The sequence below is a fragment of the Scyliorhinus canicula genome, chromosome 6 (genome assembly GCF_902713615.1).
Source record: "Scyliorhinus canicula chromosome 6, sScyCan1.1, whole genome shotgun sequence".
In the NCBI taxonomy this organism is placed as follows: domain Eukaryota; kingdom Metazoa; phylum Chordata; class Chondrichthyes; order Carcharhiniformes; family Scyliorhinidae; genus Scyliorhinus; species Scyliorhinus canicula.
This window is the reverse complement of record NC_052151.1, coordinates 62,045,521-62,067,127: the sequence shown is the minus strand read 5'-3', so window position 1 is coordinate 62,067,127 and position 21,607 is coordinate 62,045,521. Positions and strand designations below refer to the sequence as shown.

Here is a 21,607-nt window from a genome sequence, read left to right as displayed (position 1 = left end):
TGGCACCCCTCTAGTTACATCCTGCCAATCAGAAAAAGACCCATTTATCCTGACTCTCTGCCTTCTGTCGGTTAGCCAGTCTTCTACCCAAGCTAATAAATTACCCTAATCCCATGTGATCTTACCTTTTGTGTGATACCTTATCAAATTCCGCTGGAAGTCCAGATATACTACATCTACATGATCCCCATTATCCATTTGGCTTGTTACATCTTCGAAAAACTCTAGCAAATTCGTCAAATGCGATTTACCCTTTCTAAAATCATGCTGACTCTGATGGATTGCATTTTGACTTTCTAAATGCCCTGTTATTACTTCCTTAGTAATGGATTCTAACAATTTCCCAATGACAAATGTTAAACAACTCGTCTATAGTTTCCTATTTTCTGCCTCCCTCCTTTTTGAATAAGGGCATTTCCCAATCCAATGAAACCTTTCCCGCATCCAGGGAATTTTGGAATATTAAAGAGCTGTCAATGTGTCCAAGAAGTCTCAAACTGTCCAACTGATGAAGAGGCAAGGGCAAAGGGTGATGGTTAGAGGGCATGAATTGACACTAAGTTGGCAGAGGGAATATGGGGCATAAGGGTATGGGGCAAATGTGTGGCGGGTGCATGGGTCGGCATAAGAGGTTTGAGGGACCAGGGATGTGTGGGGGTAGGGGTTGGCATAGAACGTAAGGGTGAGGGCCGGAGGGATTTTTTAATTGCGTTATTATGTTTTATTTATTTTAACACCTTGCAGATACACAGAGAAAGGTCTTGCGCCCAGCAAATTCCAACAAATCAGAATGAAAAATCTTCACCGAGCAATGCAGAATCTAAAAAAAGAGTCTGCTTTAATTCGATGCAAATTCAGATACAGAAAGTGAAATGAAAAGAAAAGAGTGATTGAATTATCGTGTTAGGCCTCACGGTAGCATGGTGGTTAGCATCACTGCTTCACAGCTCCAGGGTCCCAGGTTCGATTCCCGGCTGGGTCACTGTCTGTGTGGAGTCTGCACGTCCTCCCCGTGTGTGCGTGGGTTTCCTCCGGGTGCTCCGGTTTCCTCCCACAGTCCAAAGATGTGCGGGTTAGGTGGATTGGCCATGCTAAATTGCCCATAGTGTAAGGTTAATGGGGGGGATTGTTGGGTTACGGGTTACGTGGGTTTAAGTAGGGTGATCATTGCTCGGCACAACATCGAGGGCCGAAGGGCCTGTTCTGTGCTGTACTGTTCTATGTTCTATGAATTAAGAGAGATGAGAGACAGAAGGAAAATGTTTCAACATTATTATTTTAAAATTCCAAACGATAACTAAAATCTGAAGGAATAAGGCACTGCACATGTAAAAGTTAATTTTCAGTTCCAGAGAGGTTGTTTGGCAGTAATCTATTAATCTTAATTTATTACTCACTTTTGTATTGGTTCATTCATGTGGAGGCAGGATACAAAATAACTGAACGATTGGCAAATTAAATATTTAAAATATTATAAAACCTGGAAAGTAGGGTAAAGAATGGTATTCCACAAGGATCAGTGCCGTCACTGTTACTCGTAATTTATATTGATGACTTTGACTTTGCAAAAAGTAACTCCAATATCAAAATTTGCAGATTGTATAAAACTGGCAAAGAGATTTAAAAAAAAAAAAAAAAAATTTTCATTTGGTTTTAACATTTAAAAATGTTATACACAAACCAAAACAATGCAAATTTCATAACAAAAGTGACCTCCCCCCCCCCTACTCCACCAACCGATTCCCCAATAACTCAAAGAACCCCCCCCCCCATAGCAGCTGACGGTAACCAGCTCTTTATAATAATAATAATCTATATTAGTGTCACAAGTAGACTTGTATTAACACTGCAATTAAATTATTGTGAAAATCCCCTGGTTGCCACACTCCGGCACCTGTTCGGGTACACAAGTGTAGAATAAACAGACTCCGTCTCTTGTGGAACCCCTCCATCATCTCAAAAAATTTAACCTTCTCCAAATACAGGAACTACATCAATTCACCCAGCCATACTGAGGCACAGGGTGGAGAAGCTGACTTCCACCCCAGCAGGACTTGCCTGCGATCAATCAATAAGGCGAAGGCTAAAAAAATCTGCCCCGCTCCCATTTGCAGCTCCGGCAAGTCCGACACCCCAAATATACCCCCATCCTCACCCATATTGCCTCCAGCTCCCTATCCCAACCCCATGTTGGCATTCACCACCCAATAGTGATACAACAGATTTGGAAGAACCAAACCTCCTGACTGTCACCCTCTCTGAAACATTGTCTTCAAATCCTCTCTACTTTACCTGCCCAGACATGACAATCAATCCCTATTAAAAAACACCTAAGACCGGGAAACACTGGAATAAAAATAAAAACTGCGGCAAGATATTCACCTTTACCACCTGTACCCGCCTGCTAATGAGAGTGTGAGGCTGTCCCATGTCAACAAATCTGCCTTGGACCCTACCCACCAGACTTGTAAAATTCAATGTACTGAGCTGGACCCAATCTCGAGCCTCCTGCACATCCCGGGTACTTGAAGTGAGTAGTCGCCACACAAATTGGCAATCCCCCTCATTTGGAGAAATTCTGATAGGTCCGACAGCCAGTCTGCAGCTTTAACTGGTGCTGCTGATCGCCAACCAAGCAGGATTATACGGCGGGCGATCAGGGAGGCAAAGGTAAGGCCGTCCGCCCTCCTCCCCATGAAGAGATCTGGCTGGTCTGATAACCCAAAGACTGCCACTTTCAGGCATGGCTCCACCCTCATCCCCACTCTTTGGATATTGCCTCGAAGAAGGCTGTCCGGTACCCAGAAAGTCTGGGGCAAGACTGGAACATGTGGGCATGGTTGGCCAGGCCTCCTTGCACCATTCACTCACTCATTTCCACCATGGGATCCGGGTTAGAAATATACAACAAAAGATCGTCGGCACACAGAGACACCTTATGCTCCACCCACCCCCTCACTATCCCCCTCCACTTATCCAAACACCTCCGCGCAATGGCCAAGGGCTCTATCGCCATGCAAATAAAAGGGGAGTTGTGGGACACCCCTGCCTCATTCCCGTATGCAGCTTAAAATATCCCCGAGTTAACCTCATTTGTACAAGCACTCGCCTTTAGTTCCTTGTATAACAATTTGACCCACACCACAATCTTGGGCCCAACCCCAAACCGCTTCAACACAGCAAACAAATAAATCTCCTCTACTCAATTAAACACCGCATCAAGCTCCACCACAAGCGGCGCACATTCAAGGACAACTGCCTACCCTAACTGCCAACACCTAGGCAAGAATTTTGGTATCTATCTTTAACAGGGCTTTTGGCTGATTCGACCCACAGTCCACCGGGTACTTATCCTTTTTTTAACAACAGTGAAATAGATGCCTGTCCAATATTCTCCAGGAGTGCCCCTTTAGCTCCCACATCCTCAAACATCTCCACCAATTGTGGCGCCAACCTATTCAATGACCTCTTATAGAATTCTACCGGGAACCCATCCAGCCCTGGTGTTTTACCTGTTTGCATCTTCCCTAATGCCGTCCAAACCTCCTCAATCCCCACTGGCTCCTCCAACCCTGCTCTCTCCTACTTTAGGACACTCCAGCCCTCCCCAAAACATCCCTCATATCTGACTCATCCTCTGGGGTATCTGGCTTGTACAACCTTTTTATAAAACTCCTCAAATGCCCTGTTCACCTGCTCCAGCGCCACCACCAACCCCCTCGTCCATCCGAGAATTAACAATCTCTCATGTGGCGCATGCAAGGACACAGACAGCAGAGTTTTAAATTATCTCCCATTTGAATGAAATGAAAATCGCTTATTGTCACAAGTAGGCTTCAAATGAAGTTACTGTGAAAAGCCCCTAGTCGCCGCATTCCGGCGCCTGTTCGGGGAGGCTGTTATCGGAATTGAACCGTACTGCTGGCCTGCTTTCAAAGCCAGTGATTTAGCCCTGTGCTAAACAGCCCCACTCATTTGTGGAGGTGGGATGTGGAATGTGGGAGGTTTACATAATGAAAAGTCCAAAGCATTTCACAGGAGCATTCCAGGCTTTGGATTAGTCAATTTTGGAGGTAACAAAGGCATGGATGAGGGTTTCAGCAGAGGATGTGGTGAGTCGAGGATAGAGTCAGGTGATACTGAAGTGGCAATGCAGTCTTAGTGATGGCATGGATATGTGGTTGGAAATCTGGCTCAGCCGTGTTGCCAGGGAGAAGATGGAGTCAGTAGCTAGAGTTTGTGGTGGTGACTGAAGACCGTTTTGATCTTCCCAGTGTTTAGTTCAAGGACGTAACTGCTCGTCAAGTAATAAGTATCAAACAGTCTGATGATTTAGCAACAGGGCAAGAGTCAAACGTGGTGGTGAGGGAGAGCTGAGATAAGCAAGACAGGAGAAAAAGAATTGTACTCCTTTTCTGATTTTTTGTTTTATATTCTCAGCTTACTGGATAAAGTTCCAGATGGACCGATTTATATCTCTTTGTGCTTCATCGTAAGATCAATGGATGGAATGGGCTTTTCTGGGAGCATGACTGCCTCGTTTTCAATCCTTGCAGCAACATTTCCAAACAATGTCGGCACAATAATGGTAGTAGCAAATTGACGTTTTTCACCAATGTATAACTTGTACTCTACTGATAGCATTCAACTTTTATAATGAAATTTATATATATATGGAATATATACAGGTTTAATTCCCGGCTTGGGTCACTGTCTGTGTGGAGTCTGCATGTTCTCCCCGTGTTTGCGTGGGTTTCCTCCGGGTGCTCCGGGTTCCTCCCACAGTCCAGAGATGTGCAGGTTAGGTGGATTGGCCATGCTAAATAGCCCTTAGTGTCCAAAATGGTTAGGTGGGGTTACTGGGTTACACAGGATAGGGTGGGGGTAGGGATGGGGTACTCTTTTTCTAAGGGCCGGTGCAGACTCGATGGGCCAAAGGGCCTCCTTCTGCACTGTAGATTCAATTCTATGATGCTTCAAATTCCATTTGCTTTCTCCAACCTTCCTGCAACTGTCCCCCAAATCCACCCCACGCCTAGCTACAAAAGTCTCTCCATGTGAAGGTGAGTAGCCACAATATTGTATTAAGATAAAACACCCAAAATAAATTACAAAATTTGAACGGGTTCCTTCTGGACTTCATGAATCTCTCAAACCTCTGCTTTTTGCCTGTTTGTTACATGTTTATCCAGCCTTGGTTCAACTCCTTGTCCTGTGTCACCTCAATATACTATTCTCCAGTCAGTAGGGAAGGGTGTGTGTGTGTGTGTGATGGTGTATTTGTATTGTCGCTGGACTTGTAATCAAGAGACCCAGGGCAATGCTCGGAGGACCCAGGTTCGAATCCCACCACAGCAGGTGGTGAAATTTGAATTCCATAAAAACCTGGAATCAAACGTCTAATAATGACCATGAAACCATTGCCTTGTCGTAAAATCCTATATGGTTCACTAATGACCAGAGGGAAGGAAATCTGCAATCCTTACCTGGTCTGGCCTATATGCGACTCCAGATCCAAAGCAATGTGGTTGACACTTAAGTGCCTGGAGAAATGGTGCCATTGAAGGTCAGTAGAAGGGCAATTAGGGATTGACAATAAATGTTGCCAAGCCGGTGACACCCACATCCCATGAATGAATTTTTAAAAAATCAAACTGTTGCATAATTAAATTTTAGCTATGCTGAGCACTAATGATTCAAAATGCCACATGGTTCTCTCTACTGACACTCATATTTTTCACTTAAAAAGCATAGTTTTATTGACTTTTGGGGGCTCAAATGATTAATATATACGAAAGCAACGTAATAGTAGGTTTAGAATGACATGCCCAATGCATTTTCTTAGATCTGCAGCGCCTCAAAGTTTGGCACCCCTGATGGCTTCCCAATGTTGTCAATGAACCTCGGTTTGTACTCCTTAGCTAATCTCAGCAAAGGCATCAATAGGACATGTAGTTACGAGGCTATAGTTTAGAAAAGGGAGAATTAATCTGTTCCGATACCTGATTTTTATCCTTCAATTTCTCCACCCTGTAGTAGAAATGAGGAATGTCAGAGGACAGGATTTGGCTCCATTGGGATAATCCTATGAACAGCTACTTTGTCAATGCTTAGTTAGTGAATAATGCCCATTGTGTTCCATATTACCGGTCAGTGCTACACTACCTTGCCATTTGGGAGGGGAGGGGAGAGGAGAAACTTGGAAGGGAAAAACTTGCTTAAGCTGACTGCACTTTGTAATATAATAGTAAATGTAACTTTTTATGATTTTATATTTCTAGCAAACAAAGTCATTGTAACACAAACTACAAATGTTTCTCTTTTAGGGACTTCTGGAAATATTCGCTGGGCTTGGCCTAATATTGGGTCCGCCTGTTGGAGGCTTTTTGTACCAATCTTTTGGATATGAAGTTCCTTTTTTTATACTAGGATCTGTCGTTCTTCTAATGGTACCTTTGAATATGTGTATTTTACAAAATTATGGTAAGGCTCTGCATTTTAACTTTACTGTAGAAATATAGGTAACTTCTATTGAGATGGTTCCCATAGGCAAGTATTTTAATATATTTTTAAACAAGTGTCATTTAGAAATTTCTAAGACCGTGGGTGGGATTCTCTGTCCCGGGCCACTCAGAATGCGTTCCCCTGTGGGATGGAGAATCTGGCGTTGGGGGAAAATCGGGAACGGCGTCTGATGCTCTGACCTCCCACTGGCGGTGTGAACGAGGCCCATGATGTGTGCCGGTGGGGGGATGTAAATAAATGCAAATCAACCTTAATGATCCATTTGCATCTCTTTAGCAGGCCCAGCGCCCTATGGTCCGGCCTCCCGTGATTCACTGGCCCCGGGGCCAGGAGTCATGTGGGTGCAGATCACTTGTGATCTCTACCTGCAGAGCCCTGGTGTGGTAGACTTCAGGTTCAAATCCCGCCATGGCAGTTAGTGAAATTTGAATTGACTAAAAATCTGGAATTAAAAGTCTAATGGTGACCATGAAACCATTGTTGATTGTTGTAAAAACACATCTGGTTCATTAATGCCCTTTAAGGAAGGAAATCTGCCATTCTTACTTGGTCTGGCCTACATGTGAGTCCAGATCCACAGCAATGTAGCTGACCCTTAACTGCCATCTCAAGGGCAATTAGGGATGGGCAATATGCAGGGCCAGCCAGTTACGCCCATGTCCCATAAACAATTTTTTTTAAATCACCAACACCATAACATTTATGCAATTGTGGGTGCTGTAACTAAAATACAGTGGAAGATATTTTAATCTATGTTGTTGAAAAGGACATTTTCTTGCACTCATCGGGACAATTCACAAGAATAGCAATGTGAGGAAAACAACAGATTTGAGAGTGCTGATTGATTGGCAAGTGGATTCTGATTGGTAGAGGAGTTACCATGGAGAATACACCAGTTGATGGTAACGAACAGTGCTGACTGCCAAGCTTTTTTTGAAATTTAAATCCGGCAGTTTGACTCTGATTGGTCAAACCAGTGCCCTGAAGAATGAACCAGCAAATGGCTGTGTCTTATTTTGTTCAGCTGCAATACTAGCAGTGTGTGCACATGTCCTTTCTCTGCGAAGAACAGGGCCCTGTGTATTAATGTATGTGGTTCAAGTACACACAAATGCATCATACAGCAAGCCTGATCAGCAATCTTAACTTGGTTGTCAGCATAATCTTAGCACGCTGAGGATTATTTAGCAAATGTTTTCCAATTGCAGAATCGCATTTAACGTTGGATATTGTGTTTTAGGTTTTGCAAGCACGGGCTGGGTGGTTACAGCCTGTATCTTATCAGTTATGAACAGCTGAAGCGGCAGGGCAGTCTGTTTGATACGATCCACCAGCCATTGGGACATGCGGCCCATATCTAGCATCACAATGGAAATAAAATTCATATACTGCTTTTCAAGAAGCAGTTAGATATACTATTTGGGGCAAAGGGGATCAAAGAATATGGAGGGAAAGCGGGATGAGGCTATTGAGTTCAATGATTATCCATGATCATAATGAACTGTGGAGCATGCTCGAAGGACCAATTGGCCTCCTCCTGCTCCTATTTTGTATGATTCTATCTTTCTATGGCACATTACTCATTTGTGTAATATCAAAACATTATTTTGGCTTGACAGCAGCATCCTGTTAGTGGCGAATACCACTTATGTTGCTACGGCTGTTGCACGTTTTGCTATGGGTGTAAAACGCGTTTATTGGAGTGTATTAACACGCCTCCGTTTAAAGGCCGTGTGCTTAACACTACTAGGCTCTGTGTATGTATTTTTCAGCTCAGGAGTCGCCAGATGCCGTATAGACACCTCACAAATATTCCAAGGTCAGGTTCAAAGTAATAAAACGATACACCGATTAGTAAGTTCCAAACGATCAATATTTATTATACAATTATAATAAATACGCATGCACACGCTAAGGGACTAAGCTATGACTAAACTAAGCAATCAGAATACTTAACTAAACAGGAACAGGCAAGGTCAGGGAGCGAGGCCTTCGTTCCGGTCTTGGTCTGCAACCTTCAGAAAGCGTGCTGGTCACTGGGGGTCTAGTGGGCCTGGTTCGCGTAGCGAGCGTCGTATTGGCACTTACGGTTCGGCGGCTGGTGCTCAACGGCTGGAGTCAGGATACAGGTTGGAGTTCTTGGTCAAAGCCGGAGCACGAAACAACAGACAGGACCATGGGTGGGGGTCTATCTTTTATAGGGGTCCCCAATGTCCTTGCCTTTTTCTGGGCGGGCTTTACCTTCAGGTATCGATTGGATCACTCCCAATCGATATCTTTTGAATTCCTCCAATGTGAGGGTCTCTCTTGATGGCGGGGGCGGTTTCTATAGTGGATACTTCTGGTGCCGCTCTGTCTGGACACCCACTCAAAGTATCTTATTCAAACCCAAATGTTGCCATTGTGTGTGCCTAGATCTGGACTGCCTCATTAGTATGTAAAGCGTTCTGCCATTATCACCTTTGGTTTGAGATCTTCCACCTGGCCAGAAACTAGTTTTGCTGCTTGCAAAATGCTAATGAGTGTTTGCAGGCTGCTGCCTTGGCTAAACTGTTTTTCCCTGCAGTCTTAGCGATTCTCCATTTTGTTTAGTTCAGTGTCCATTTTAGGTGGCTACAGTGGCTACACGGCATAGTAACAGCGCGAAACAGCTAGGTTCACCTGTTACTCAAATATTTTAGTTACCTTTCCCTCCCAGAAGAATCCAAGATAAACTGGGCACCTTTTGGTTAATGAGTTTGCGCGATATACACTGCAAAACGAGCTGATCAGGGTAGCCATTATCCAGAGGATGCCTTTAATGCACTCTATTTCAGCATCCACCTTTCATAGTGAGCAAATGGCTCAGATCCTATTTAAGTTGTTGCTGACAAGGCCAATGTTAACATAGAACATTACAGTGTTTATACTGTAACAGCTGTAAGAATCCCAACTCGTATATTGACCAGTGAAGGTAGGGTTACAATAGACCGTGGTAGAGTATCCCTGGCAGATTTCTCAACTAGTACATCAAGGAAAGGGAGCTCATTTGATTGTTCCATTTCAAATGTAAATTTGAATGCGGGATGAAGCCTAATAAGACAGATAAGGAAATTATGATATGCAGCTGCAGATTTCGATTAGCAAATGTATCATCTACATAGCTGAAATATGCAAGGGGTAGGATATGAGGTGTTATTCCATCGGAGACACATTTCTCATGGAAGCTGTAGGATCTCTTATTTTCTAATAAGAGATGGGGTAATTTGAGATTGAGTGTATTGCAAAAACTTGATTAGTACATGTTTAAATACAAACAAAAGCCCAGAAGGGCATAAGGAAGAGAACAATGGACAGATGGTGGCACAGTGGTTAGCACTGTTGATTCACAGCGCCAGGGACCTGGGTTCAATTACCAGCTTGGATCACTCACTGTCTGTGAGGAGTCTGCATGTTCTCCCCGTGTCTGCTTGGGTTTTCTACGGGTGCTCCGGTTTCCTCCCACAGTCCAAAGATGTGCAGGTTAGGTGAATTGGCCATGCGAAATTGCCCTTAGTGTCCAGAAAGGTTAGGTGGGGTGACTGGGTTACGGGAATAGGGTGGAGGTGTGGGCTTAAGTATGGTGTTCTTTCCAAGGACCGCTGCAGACTCGATGGGCCGAATAGCCGCCTTCTGCACTTTAGATTCTATAAGAGAGAGGGCACCACGTGTACCCAAAGGTTTTTATCTGCACTCTCTGGTACTGCCCCCCCCCCCCCCCTCCCCTCCTCTGCCTCTAATTGGCTTACAAGTTTGAATTGTGTCTTCTGAATGGTGCTCCATACGATCACTCACACTGGTATCTAACCAAGTGGCTCTGCACATTTGCAGTATGTATCCTGAAAAGCTGGTGTGACATTTAAATTTTATCACTACCAAACTGCAAATGTATAATCCAACCTTGACTGAGAACAATACAGCTTGTATTTCATCTACAACCCAACAAATTCTTTATTTGACTTTCCCACAGTTACAATATTTTCAAAATTTGTTTTTAATATTTCCCCACAAACTTGGTTTTATAGAATCATAGAATCTAAAGTACAGAAGGCGGCTATTCGGCCCATTGAGTCTGCAGCGGTCCTTGGAAAGAACACCATACTTACTTCCCACAATCCTCACTTTGATTCTTCTTTTTAAAAAAAAGTTTTTAAAATGAATCCATAAAAGGAAGCAAGCGGGAAATAGTACAGAGGAACACGTTCACATTTGGTCCCTTTGTTTAAGAACAGCCTTCAGCACTGGAATGGACAAGCCGATAAACTGTTACGATCCTTTAAACATAGGAAACGTGCTTATTACGCAAGAGGGGGTGACAGGTAGTCTTGAGAGACATAACCTTAGGAGTGGCTTCGGTTAATTGTTTCCAGCAACGCTTATTAAGCATAAAACATAATACACACATGAATGGTAATGAGGAATAATAAGATCAAACCCTGAACTAAAGAGGTTCCCATAGAGCTCAGCCATTGAGTTGCCCAACTCCACAAGGTGTTGGGTGGCGGTTGAATGAGTTTTTTTTACCCGTCTGGGCCCGGCATAGCTGGTCCAGGGAAAGCAAGGAATGCAAAAAATTAAAAAGCAAGCAACGGATACAACAATATGGTTAAACATATTGGCAGCAAGAATTGTCCTTTTAAGAGAGGAGTTTTAATCACTGTGTGCTTGTTTAACGTGAGATGCGTGAATTGAAGCTTTCTTCCCCTGGACTTTATCAGCTGCTTGGGTGGTCAGTTGAACGTGATAGGGTTTCTTCCCACTTAGCATCCAAAGGTTCTTTATGTACTGTCCTCACATAAACCCAAATTCCAGGGACAATGTTGTGTCCTCCTTCTGGTGGATCTCCCCAGGCTGCCGATACCTGTTGAGAAGCAGAACTAATAGCATTTGTTAGATTCTGGCAATAATAAGAATACTCTTTATTGTCAATGTAAGTAGGCTTACATTAACACTGCAATGAAGTTACTGTGAAAAGCCCCTAGTCACCACATTCCGGCGCAATATTCTAATAAGGCATCAGCTTTTCTCAAATCAGTGGTTCCTGGCAGAGACACGGGTCTCCCTGTTACGATTTCCATAGTTCTATTCAGAGTTGCCCTTATACTGCACAGGACTATTGGTAGTGCCTGGGGACATGGCATTCCTTCCTGATGATGTTTGGCAAGTCGTTGTTTCAGAGTTCTGTTTGTTCGTTCCACTTGCCTGTGGTGATATGCATCACTGTAAATACACAAGGGATTAATGTAAGTACACGTAGACTAGCTAGACACTAGAGGGAGCACCAGAGACATGACACACAGACATTCAACCAATAGGTCAGTAAGATAGGACACAACCAATGGGCATTCACGATACACACAGAGGTGACACTACCACAGGATGGCATTACACCAACCCATATAAAAAGGACACAGCACACATGATATTCCTCTTTCCAGTGGAGACACTCAGTGAGTACAGACACAGGGTGGATTCAATATCACACCCACCACGTGGATTGTAGCAGACTGGTTCGTCAGTCTGAGTAGCTATAGCAGGATTAACAGTAGTGGCGAATCCGAGTAGGAAAATTGTAAATAGTTTAATAAACGTGTTGAAGTTATCTCCACGTCTGAACCTTCCTTTGTCAGAGTGAACATCAAGGAAGCAGCTTATGCTACGCCAAAAGCATAACAAGACATGGTTGAATGTCTGTGTGTCATGTCTCTAGTGCTCCCTCTAGTGTCTAGCTAGTCTACGTGTACTTACATTAACCCCTTGTGTATTTACAATGATGCATATCACCACATTGCCCTAACGATTGTGGGTGATGAGGGCAGTGTAAGTCCCTGGTAATTTTTAGTAATCTACAGACTTCTTGATGTGGAGATGCCAGCGTTGGACTGGGACGAGCACAGTAAGAAGTCTTACAACACCAGGTTAAAGTCCAACAGGTTTGTTTCGAATTACTAGCTTTCAGAAGGCAGCTCCCTCTTCATTCACCTGAGGAAGGAGCAGTGCTCTGAAAACTGGTGATTCGAAACAAACCTGTTGGACTTTAACCTGCTGTTGTAAGACTTCTTACTGTACAGACATTTTGGCAGGCAACACATGTAAAGTGGGTTCCCTGGTCCGAGTCAATGCTGGTCTGGACTCCCCATCGGGGAATGTAGTCCTTGCATAGGACTTTAGCTGTGTGATTGTCTGTAGCCCTTCTAATTAGAACAGCTTCCACCCACCTTTAAAACCTCCCGACCACGAGAACGTTGGTGTGTCCGTGAGATGAAGGAAGGGATATATAGTCAGCCTGCAAGTACTGGAATGATCCGGCAGGGGACCTCAGTTGGGGCACTACTGTGATAGGTCCAGGATTGTTCTTCTGGCAGATCACACAGCAGTCTGCTACCAACTGGGCGCATTTTTTTTGAATCCCCGGCCCCACCAGCGTTTCTGAAACCATGCCCTTATTTGTTGCGGGGCCAAGTGTCCCCATGAATGGATCTGTTGAGCTAAAAGGGCATCAGTGCTTGTGACGCGACTGGGCTTGTCGGTACCTCTTTTCTGCAGATGTCTTCATCACATAGTTTTATACCTGCCTCAATTCAACTCCATTTTTCCTCTCGAGAGCACTCGTCTTGCATTGTCTGTAGGTCTCGAGTCAGGCTGATTGCTCCTAGTCTGCATGTTTGTGTTGGTTCTTCTGGAGAAGCACATGGTGAGGCACATCTTTGCTGTCTTGTTGGCTAGGATGTTTCCTTGCGCTTCTGCGGCATTTTTCTTTGTATGAGCCTTACACTTCAAGGTGGACACTTCCCGTGGTAGTTGTATGGCCTCCAGTAAGTCTCGTGCCTCTCCCATTTCGGACAGGTGTACCGGCGACAGTGAGAAATCCTCTTCTCTGCCATAACTGGCCAAAGTTGTGAACAACTCCAAAGCTGTACCGTGAGTATGTATAGATGTTAGCCGTCTGTCCTTGTTAGCCGCCTGTCCTTTTGCTATCATCATGTCAGCCAGGGCTCATAACTCAGCCTGTTGGGCTGATGTCCCGGAGGCCAGACAACACTTTGCCACAATCACGTGTAGGCTTGTGACTGCCCACCTGTTTTTTGGAAGGAAGAGCCGTTGTAAACAGGATATGGTCTGGGTCGTTCAATGGTTCCTCTGCTGCCAAACTTGATTCCTCCATTTTGTTCAAGATCTCTACACACCATGCCCCTCTCCTCCCCCCTCCACACACCATTCCCCTCTCCTCCCCCCTCTTGATCCTTGGGATTTGGGAGCATAGACGATGGGTTCATTGGGCTAGCCTGGACAATGTGGAGATTCAGGGCTTCCAGGATCACTGTCCATCTTTTCCAGCTGGCTGCAGTCTGGGATACTCTGTTCATAGACATTAGAATATGTACGGCGTGGGGGACTTGATGGTTAGCTTTTGGTCCAGGATTAGACCCACAGTGGTCATTACAGCCTGACACATGGCCTCCATGGCTCTCAGGCAACTTCCCCATCCAAGGGCTACTGTGTCCTGTTTTCTCGAATAGTATCCAATGGGCCTCTGTTGATGCACATGTTCTTGCACCAGTATTGCTGTCATGTATTCTTCTTTCTCGGGGACAATGGCTTCCCATTGTCAGGGATTCCCAGAGCCAGTGCCGAACACAAGGAACTTTTTTGTTAAGATTAATGAAGGCCTCCAGCTCTTCTTTCATGAGGGCAATGACTTCTTCGGATTTGCACTTCCACTTTAAAAGGTCATACAATAGCTGAGCCAGCTGTGTGTCGGAGTCAATCCAATTCCGGTTAAAGTTACACAAACCTAAAAAAGGACCTGAGTTTTTGGATAGTAGTGGGCTGTGGCAACCCGAATGGCTGTGGTTCTATCCTGGGTAAGTTCTCTCTTTCCTTCCAAAATCCTTGTCCCAGTACATAACATTTGCTTGGGCAGTTTGTACTTTGGCAATGCTGGCTTTGTGTCTTCTCGGGTGGAGATGATCCAGCAAGATATGCTTGTGTTGTTCTTCCATGTTTGATATCAACAGAATGTCATCCACATGTTGGATAACCGTGGAATGCGTGGTAGGTAACTCTCTCTTAAATGGCTTTGTGAGGCCATGTGAAATATCGTAGGGCTGTTGTGAAAACTCTGTGGTGGTCGTGTCCAGGTGTACTGTTGCTGTTGGATGGCAAAGGTGAACAACGGTCGAATCTTGGGTGGCTATGGTACCAATAAAAATCCATTTGCCATATCTATTACCGAGAACCTTTTTATGTTCCAGCGGTAGAGCATTAAAAATGGTGGAGGGGTCAGTTACCAAAGGGGCCCACTAATCAATATACTAGTTAGCCTTCCTGTAATCGATGGTCAGACGCCAAGTTCCATTTGGTTTCTGTACTGGCCAGACAGGACTATTAGAGGAACCATGTGTTTTTACCAGCACACCTTGCTCCTCTAGTTGTTGCATTACTGGCAAGATGCCAGCAATAGAGATTAGGCTGATAGGGTACTGTTTGATGCACAGTGGGGCAATCCCAGTAAATGAAGCCGGTTCCATCTGGAGTAGACCGCAGTCATTCTTATCTTTGGCCAATGTTGGATGTTCTTCCAACTCTTCCTCCTTCGGGCTTCTGATAGACCACGTTACCTGGCCGTCTTCAAAATGTAACGAGGAATTCAATTGAGTCAGGACATACTTGCCCTGAGGGCTTGTCCCATGGGCTTACCTAGATTGGTGTGGTCAATTTGTGTGGGCCAAGCCCAATGAGTATAGGTTGAGTTCTTATTACCAAAACCTGGCCCCCAGTCCCGTGGGCAATTTGTATCTTGTCATCTAGGGGTAGCGTTTTTATATCGTAGGGGCAAACATATTAATTCGGCCCCTGAATCCAGGAGGCAATCTATATCTTGATCACCTACTCTCATGGAGATATACAATCTATCTCCCCGCTGTTGGATCAGTGCATAATAATAATGTTAATTGTCACAAGTAGGTTTACATTAACACTTCAATAAAGTTACTGCGAAAAGCCCCTAGTCGCGACATTCCGCTAGTTCGGGTACACAGAGAGAGAATTCAGAATGTCCAAATTACCTAACAGCACGTCTTTCGGGACTTGTGGGAGGAAACGGGAGCACCTGGAGGAAACCCACGCAAACACTGGGAGAACGTGCAGCCTCACCACAGACGGTGACCCAAGCCGGGAATTGAACTTAGGACCCTAGCGCTGTGAAGCACCAGTGCTAACCATTGATCGCAACCTACCCTGTCCCCAGTTACTGCTCCTTGTCCCCAAGGGTGACACAAATCTCTTTTTAAAACATCTCGCCTAGGTACCATTACTGTCAAGATCTGTACCTCGTCCCACGGGTGGAGATTATAAATGTCCTTTAAACGTTCTAACTGTTCCCATGTTTTCATTCCCCCTTTCTTGGGGTGTGGCAATTCTTTCGATCATTTTTCAATTTTTTCCGGGTCGGCTGGGACATGGTGAAAATACTGGACATATTCAGCTTTAATTGTTTTCTTGCCATATTTTCAGTAGTTTCTTTTGACTTAATTTTTTCTTCAGAGGATTGAGCCGCGCCAAGGAGGGTTCTTCCTCTGAAGAACTTTGTCCGCTAGAGTTGCTACAGGACTCAGAATCGGTTTCTAGACCAGCTTTGTGTAACTGCGTTTTTCGCTATTCCGCTTATGTTTCTTCTAGGTAAGGGACAAATGGGACGATTTACTCATGGGAGATCGGAGGAGTGTCCCTGACCTTTACAGTGGTGTTGCTGGTTATTCCGCAATTTGTTCTTCAGTTCTTTGATTTCAGACTTCAGTTCCTTTACTTTGGCCTTAAATTATGTTACTTTGGCATGGATTTATGCAGAGATTATCGTGCAAGATTAAAGCGTATAGGATTGGGGGAAGTGTATTGTGATGGATAGAAAACTGGTTGGCAGCTATTTACAATATATGTTAATGATTTGAACAAGGGAACAAAACATCTCAAAAGTTTGCAGATGATACTAAATTGAGTGGGAGGGTGAACTGTGACGAGGATGCAGAGGTCCTTCAGCATTATCTGGACAGGTTGGGTGAGTGGGCAAATCAATGGCAGATGCAGTATAATTTGAATAAATGTGAGGTTATTCACTTTGAAAGCAAAAGCAAGAAGGCAGATTACTATCTGAATGGCTGTAAATTGGGAGAGGGAAGTGTGCAATGGGATCTGGGTGTCCTTGTGCACCAGCTGCTGAAGATAAGCATGCAGGTGCAGCAGGCGGCAAAGAAGGCAAATAGTATGTTGGCTTTCATTGCGAGAGTTTCGAGTACAGGAGCAGGGATGTGTTGTTGCAATTATGCAGGGCCTTGGTGAGGCCACACCTAGAATATTGTGTGCAGTTTTGGTCTCCTTTTCTGAGGAAGGATGTTCTTGTTCTCGAGGGTGTGCAGCGAAGGTCTACCAGGCTGATTCTGGGGATTGCGGGACTGACTTATGGGGAGAGGTTGACTACGTTAGGATTGTTTCTGCTGGAGTTCAGACGAATGAGGGGGGGGATCTCATTGAGACTTATAAAATTCTAACAGGACTAGATAGGGTGAATGCAGGGGGGATAGTCCTGATGGTGGGTGTGTCCAAAGCCAGGCGTCACAGTCTGAGGATTCAGGATGGACCATTTAGGACACAGATGAGGAGACATTTCTTCACGCAAAGAGTGGTGAGCCTGTGGAATTTATTACCACAGGAAGTAGTCGAAGCTAAGACATGAAATACATTCAAGAGGTGGCTAGGTATGGCGCTGGAAGTGAATGGGATCAAGGGTTATGGGAAGAAAGCAGGATTAGGCTATTGAGTTGGACAATCAGGCATCATAGAATTATAGAATTTACAGTGCAGAAGGAGGCCATTCAGCCCATCGAGTCTGCACCAGCTCTTGGAAAGAGCGCCCTACCCAAGGTCAACAACTCCACCCTATCCCCATAACCCCACCCAACACTAAGGGCAATTTTGGACTAAGGGCAATTTATCATGGCCAATCCACCTAACCTGCACATCTTTGGACTGTGATCGTGATGAATGACGGAGCAGGCTCAAAGGGCCGAATGGCCGCCTCCCGCTCCTATCTTCAACTTTTCTGAATTAAGCTTTTCCTTTTCAAGCCGTGGGGCTTTTCAGCCCGGCCGGTTTATCTATCCTGTATACTTCCGAAATCTAGACCTTTGTTCGGGACTTGAGCCGACTACCTTACTGGAGACGTTCGAGGTCGCATAAGAAGGTTACTAAACATCTGAGAACATTTTTTTATAAAGTGGTGTCCTTACCTTCAAGGCCTAATATCGGTCTATTAGGGGCTGGTTTAGCTCATAGGGCTAATCGCTGGCTTTTAAAGCAGGCCAGCAGCACAGTTCAATTCCCGTACCAGCCTCCCCGGACAGGCGCCGGAATGTGGCGACTAGGGGCTTTTCACAGTAACTTCATTGAAGCCTACTCGTGACAATAAGCGATTTTCATTTCATTTCATTTCATTTCATAATATCCAGATCTCTGATTCCTTTTCCTCTAGCGACCCTGCTTGCAGCACCAAATTGTAGGATGTCTTATCTTCTAATAAGAGATGGGGTCCGGTGGTAGTTTGAGATTGAGCTTATTGCAAAAACGTGATTAATACACGTTTAAATACAAGCAAAAGAAACAAAAGCCCAGTGGGGCATAAGGAAGAGAACAAAGAAGAGAGAGGGCACCACGTGCACCAAGAGCTTTTACTTGCACTTTCTTGTACCCCCTCCCCCTCCTCTGCCTCTAATTGGCTTACAGGTTTGAATTGTGTCTTCTGAATGGTGCTCCATACCATCACTCACACTGGTATCTAACCAAGCTGCTCTGCACATTTGCAGTATGTATCCTGAAAGGCTGGTGTAACACTTCACTTTTAGCACCGCCAAACTGCAAATGTATAATCCAATCTTGACTCAGAACAATACAAACTTGTATTTCATCTACAACCCAACTAATTCTTTATTTGACTTTCCCACAGTTACAATATTTTCAAAGCTTGGCGTTAATATTTTCCCACAAAATTGGTTTTAATATTTCCCACAATGTTTATACTGCAAGAATCCCAACTCGTATATTGACCAGTGAAGGTAGGGTTACAACAGACTGTGGTAGAGAATCCCTGGCAGATTTCTCAACTAGTACATCAATGAAAGGGAGCTAATTTGATTGTTCCATTTCAAATGTAAATTTGAATGCGGGATGAAGCCTAATAAGACACGTATGGAAATTATGATATGCAGCTGCAGATTTAGATATAACAAACATATCATCCACATTGATGAAATATGCTAGGCGTAGGAGATGAGGTGTCATTCCATCGAAGTCACATTTCTCATGGAAGCCAACAAAGATGTTTGTGAGAGGGGATTCCATGTCAACACCATCTAGTTGGGCATAAGCGGTCTTATTAAAACTGAACTCAACTGCACAAGTTTCCGAGTTCATAAGTTCAATGAATACTGATTCACCCAATGGTAGCGGGTGTACATTACCATTTTATGGTGCTGCAGCATATATATCCATGGCTTCTTTAAGTGTAGCATTGGTGAATAGGCCAGCAATGTCAATTGAGCAATATTGACACAGCACTGCCATTGATATGCAAGTCCTGCAAATGTGAAGGAATCCTTCAGTGTGTATCTGGCAAATCTGCTCAAAACTGGTTGTAACAAGTCTCCCAACCATTTGGGCAGTTTGTATTATGCAGAACCAGTCATGGTTAAGATGGGGCTTAAAGGAAAGGGACATCAAAAAAAGTCTACTTTTTCAGTAATGCTCAAGGTCTGTACTGACTATGTGATCAATGTTTTGGTTTTACAGATGGAATTGCCAGCAAAGAGTCATTCTGGAATTTAATTACAATTCCCAAAATAGCTTTAGTGTGCCTACTTCTATGTTCTATAAGTTCTTGCATTGGCTTTCTGGATCCGACCGTGTCACTGTTTGTGACTGAGAAGGTAAGAATTCCTTCCTTTGAATTTCTTTGTGTTGTATTTTTTGTGTTTCCTTAAGTTTAGGAAGTCTCTGGTGATCTAATCCTTTCCTAATAACACGGGAAACTTCAGCAGTTGAAGAAGGTGGCTCACCACCACTTTCTCCAAGACAATTAGAGATTGGCAACAAATGCTGGCCTAGCCAACAATGCCCACCTCCCATAAAATAAATTTTAAAAATACAAGGGTTGGATCTCCATTTCAGAGATTTAATCGGTGGATTCCTATGACAGCAAAATTGGGGCCACTCCCAGTGCAATTAATCAACTGATAATGGGATAGCACCGGCATCACATGAGAACCGGTGCCAGATACCCTCCTTCTGCACTGTAAATTGTATGTATGCATGTATGTATTTACCCCGGAGTTGGGATTGACACTTGAGAGGCAGTCACATATTAGCAGTCCACTCCCCACACACTCATCCCAGCCAACAAGATGGCAGCATGAAGAGCGATATGCCTGTTTACAGATGCCAAGCTGGAGACCATGTTGGAAGCCTGGTTGGTGGGCCCGGAGAGAGGGTAATCAGCGAGGCAGAGGTTGGCATCGGGCAAGCAGGTGAGACCCCACTGAGCTGCGGTCCCCCATGGCATGTGTGTCACCACTCCAACCCGCAATCCAATCATGCCTTGTGTCTTGCAGGTTCGCCTGGCGATGACGCAGGCCATTCTGATGTCCCCCTACCCCAACACCAAGCGGATAACAGCGAGGAAGGGGACATGGACAGCTGTGGGAGCCTTCAAGCTGCAGCCTGAGCCACCCCGGAGCGCCAGTCCGGAGATAACACTGACTTCCCAACACAGCTGTCTCCAACATCCTCCACCATCCCAGAGACACTCGCCTCAGTTGGGCATGTTGGTGAAGAGGTTCCTGGGGCGCTATCTGGTACACACCACACACATGCTGCGGTACATCAGCTGGAGGTAGGAACCCCTGAGGAAGTGGACAGTCGGAGGAGGAACTATCTGCCGTCCGGACGGGTTTCGGCTTCTGGAAAAGAAGGACCATCGATATAGTGGAGATGCAGTCACAGAGCTGGGGGCTGAATGAGGGGGTGTCAGCAACCATCCAGTGCCTACTGGTGCAGTTGGAGGAGTCCAACCACCTGCAGAGGCAGGAGGTGGTGCCAACTATGTGTGCCAACACTGCACAGTGGTGGTGGAGGCCTTGGTGGGCAAAGGTATCGGCCATGGGTCAAGATGCCCGCATCACTCCTTTTACAAGTGAGGAGTTTGCGAGGTGCATGAAGCTGAATGGCATACGCCATATCCGCACTTGCGCAGTGCAGACATTCAAACGGGGCCTAAAGAAGTAGTGTTCCGGATCTGTGGACATTAGACTGGCTTGTTTTTTGTTTTCATATAGGACCACCATGGGTAATGGGCCGGAGATTTCACACCCGCCTTAGCATGGTTTTCCCAGACATTGGCGCAAAAGTGCACCATACTCGAGAACGGCAGGGGCATCGCCATTCTCGGCAGCGGCCAGTTCGGCAGTTTGCCCTGGTGACCCAGTGTTCATTTGAAATTTTGCTGGTGGTGCCCAGTGGGTACCTGCAGGTATCTTCCGACCAACCGGCCCTTAACTTTTACCAGCACAAGCATGTAGAGGTTTACAGCTTCACGTTCGGTCCAGAAGATCGCCTCTTCCAAAGATTCCCCGCCCCCGGAGCTCACTTATACAGCCGCAGAGACCAGACACAGTGGAGGACCATCCTAACGATCTTCCTCTGGTGCCACACTCAAAAGCCTGTGCAGGTCGTTGCAAAACCGCGTGGAGATAGGGACGCCAAGGTGACGGAGGCAGTGGACTCCGGCTCCGAGATGAGACGCAGGACGCCTCCGGGGGGGGGGGGCGGTTGAGAGCCCTCAATCCCACGGCCCGTGGCTGTACAACCGTTACGCCGTTCACCACAAATGCGCTGTTCTCCTTCTCGTTACACGCTGCCAGATCCAGCGCCTCATGCAAATGGTGTCCAGCCTGCGGCAAAACGAGTCCGATGCTCTCCTTTGCCAAGGTCTTCGGTGGATTCCTTGGACTTTAGAGGG

The 21,607-nt window shown here is 45.2% G+C and overlaps 1 protein-coding gene across 2 annotated transcripts in view; it reads left to right on the top strand.

The window, feature by feature from the left end:
- Positions 1-21,607, top strand: part of slc18b1 (solute carrier family 18 member B1) — a 97,843-nt gene that overhangs the window by 35,594 nt on the left and 40,642 nt on the right. For both annotated transcript variants that reach the window (XM_038799364.1, XM_038799363.1), the window contains exons 5-7: positions 4,441-4,588; positions 6,327-6,483; positions 19,384-19,520. In XM_038799364.1, coding sequence (XP_038655292.1) covers positions 4,441-4,588; positions 6,327-6,483; positions 19,384-19,520 — 442 coding nt within the window. The remainder of the gene's footprint in view (positions 1-4,440; positions 4,589-6,326; positions 6,484-19,383; positions 19,521-21,607) is intronic.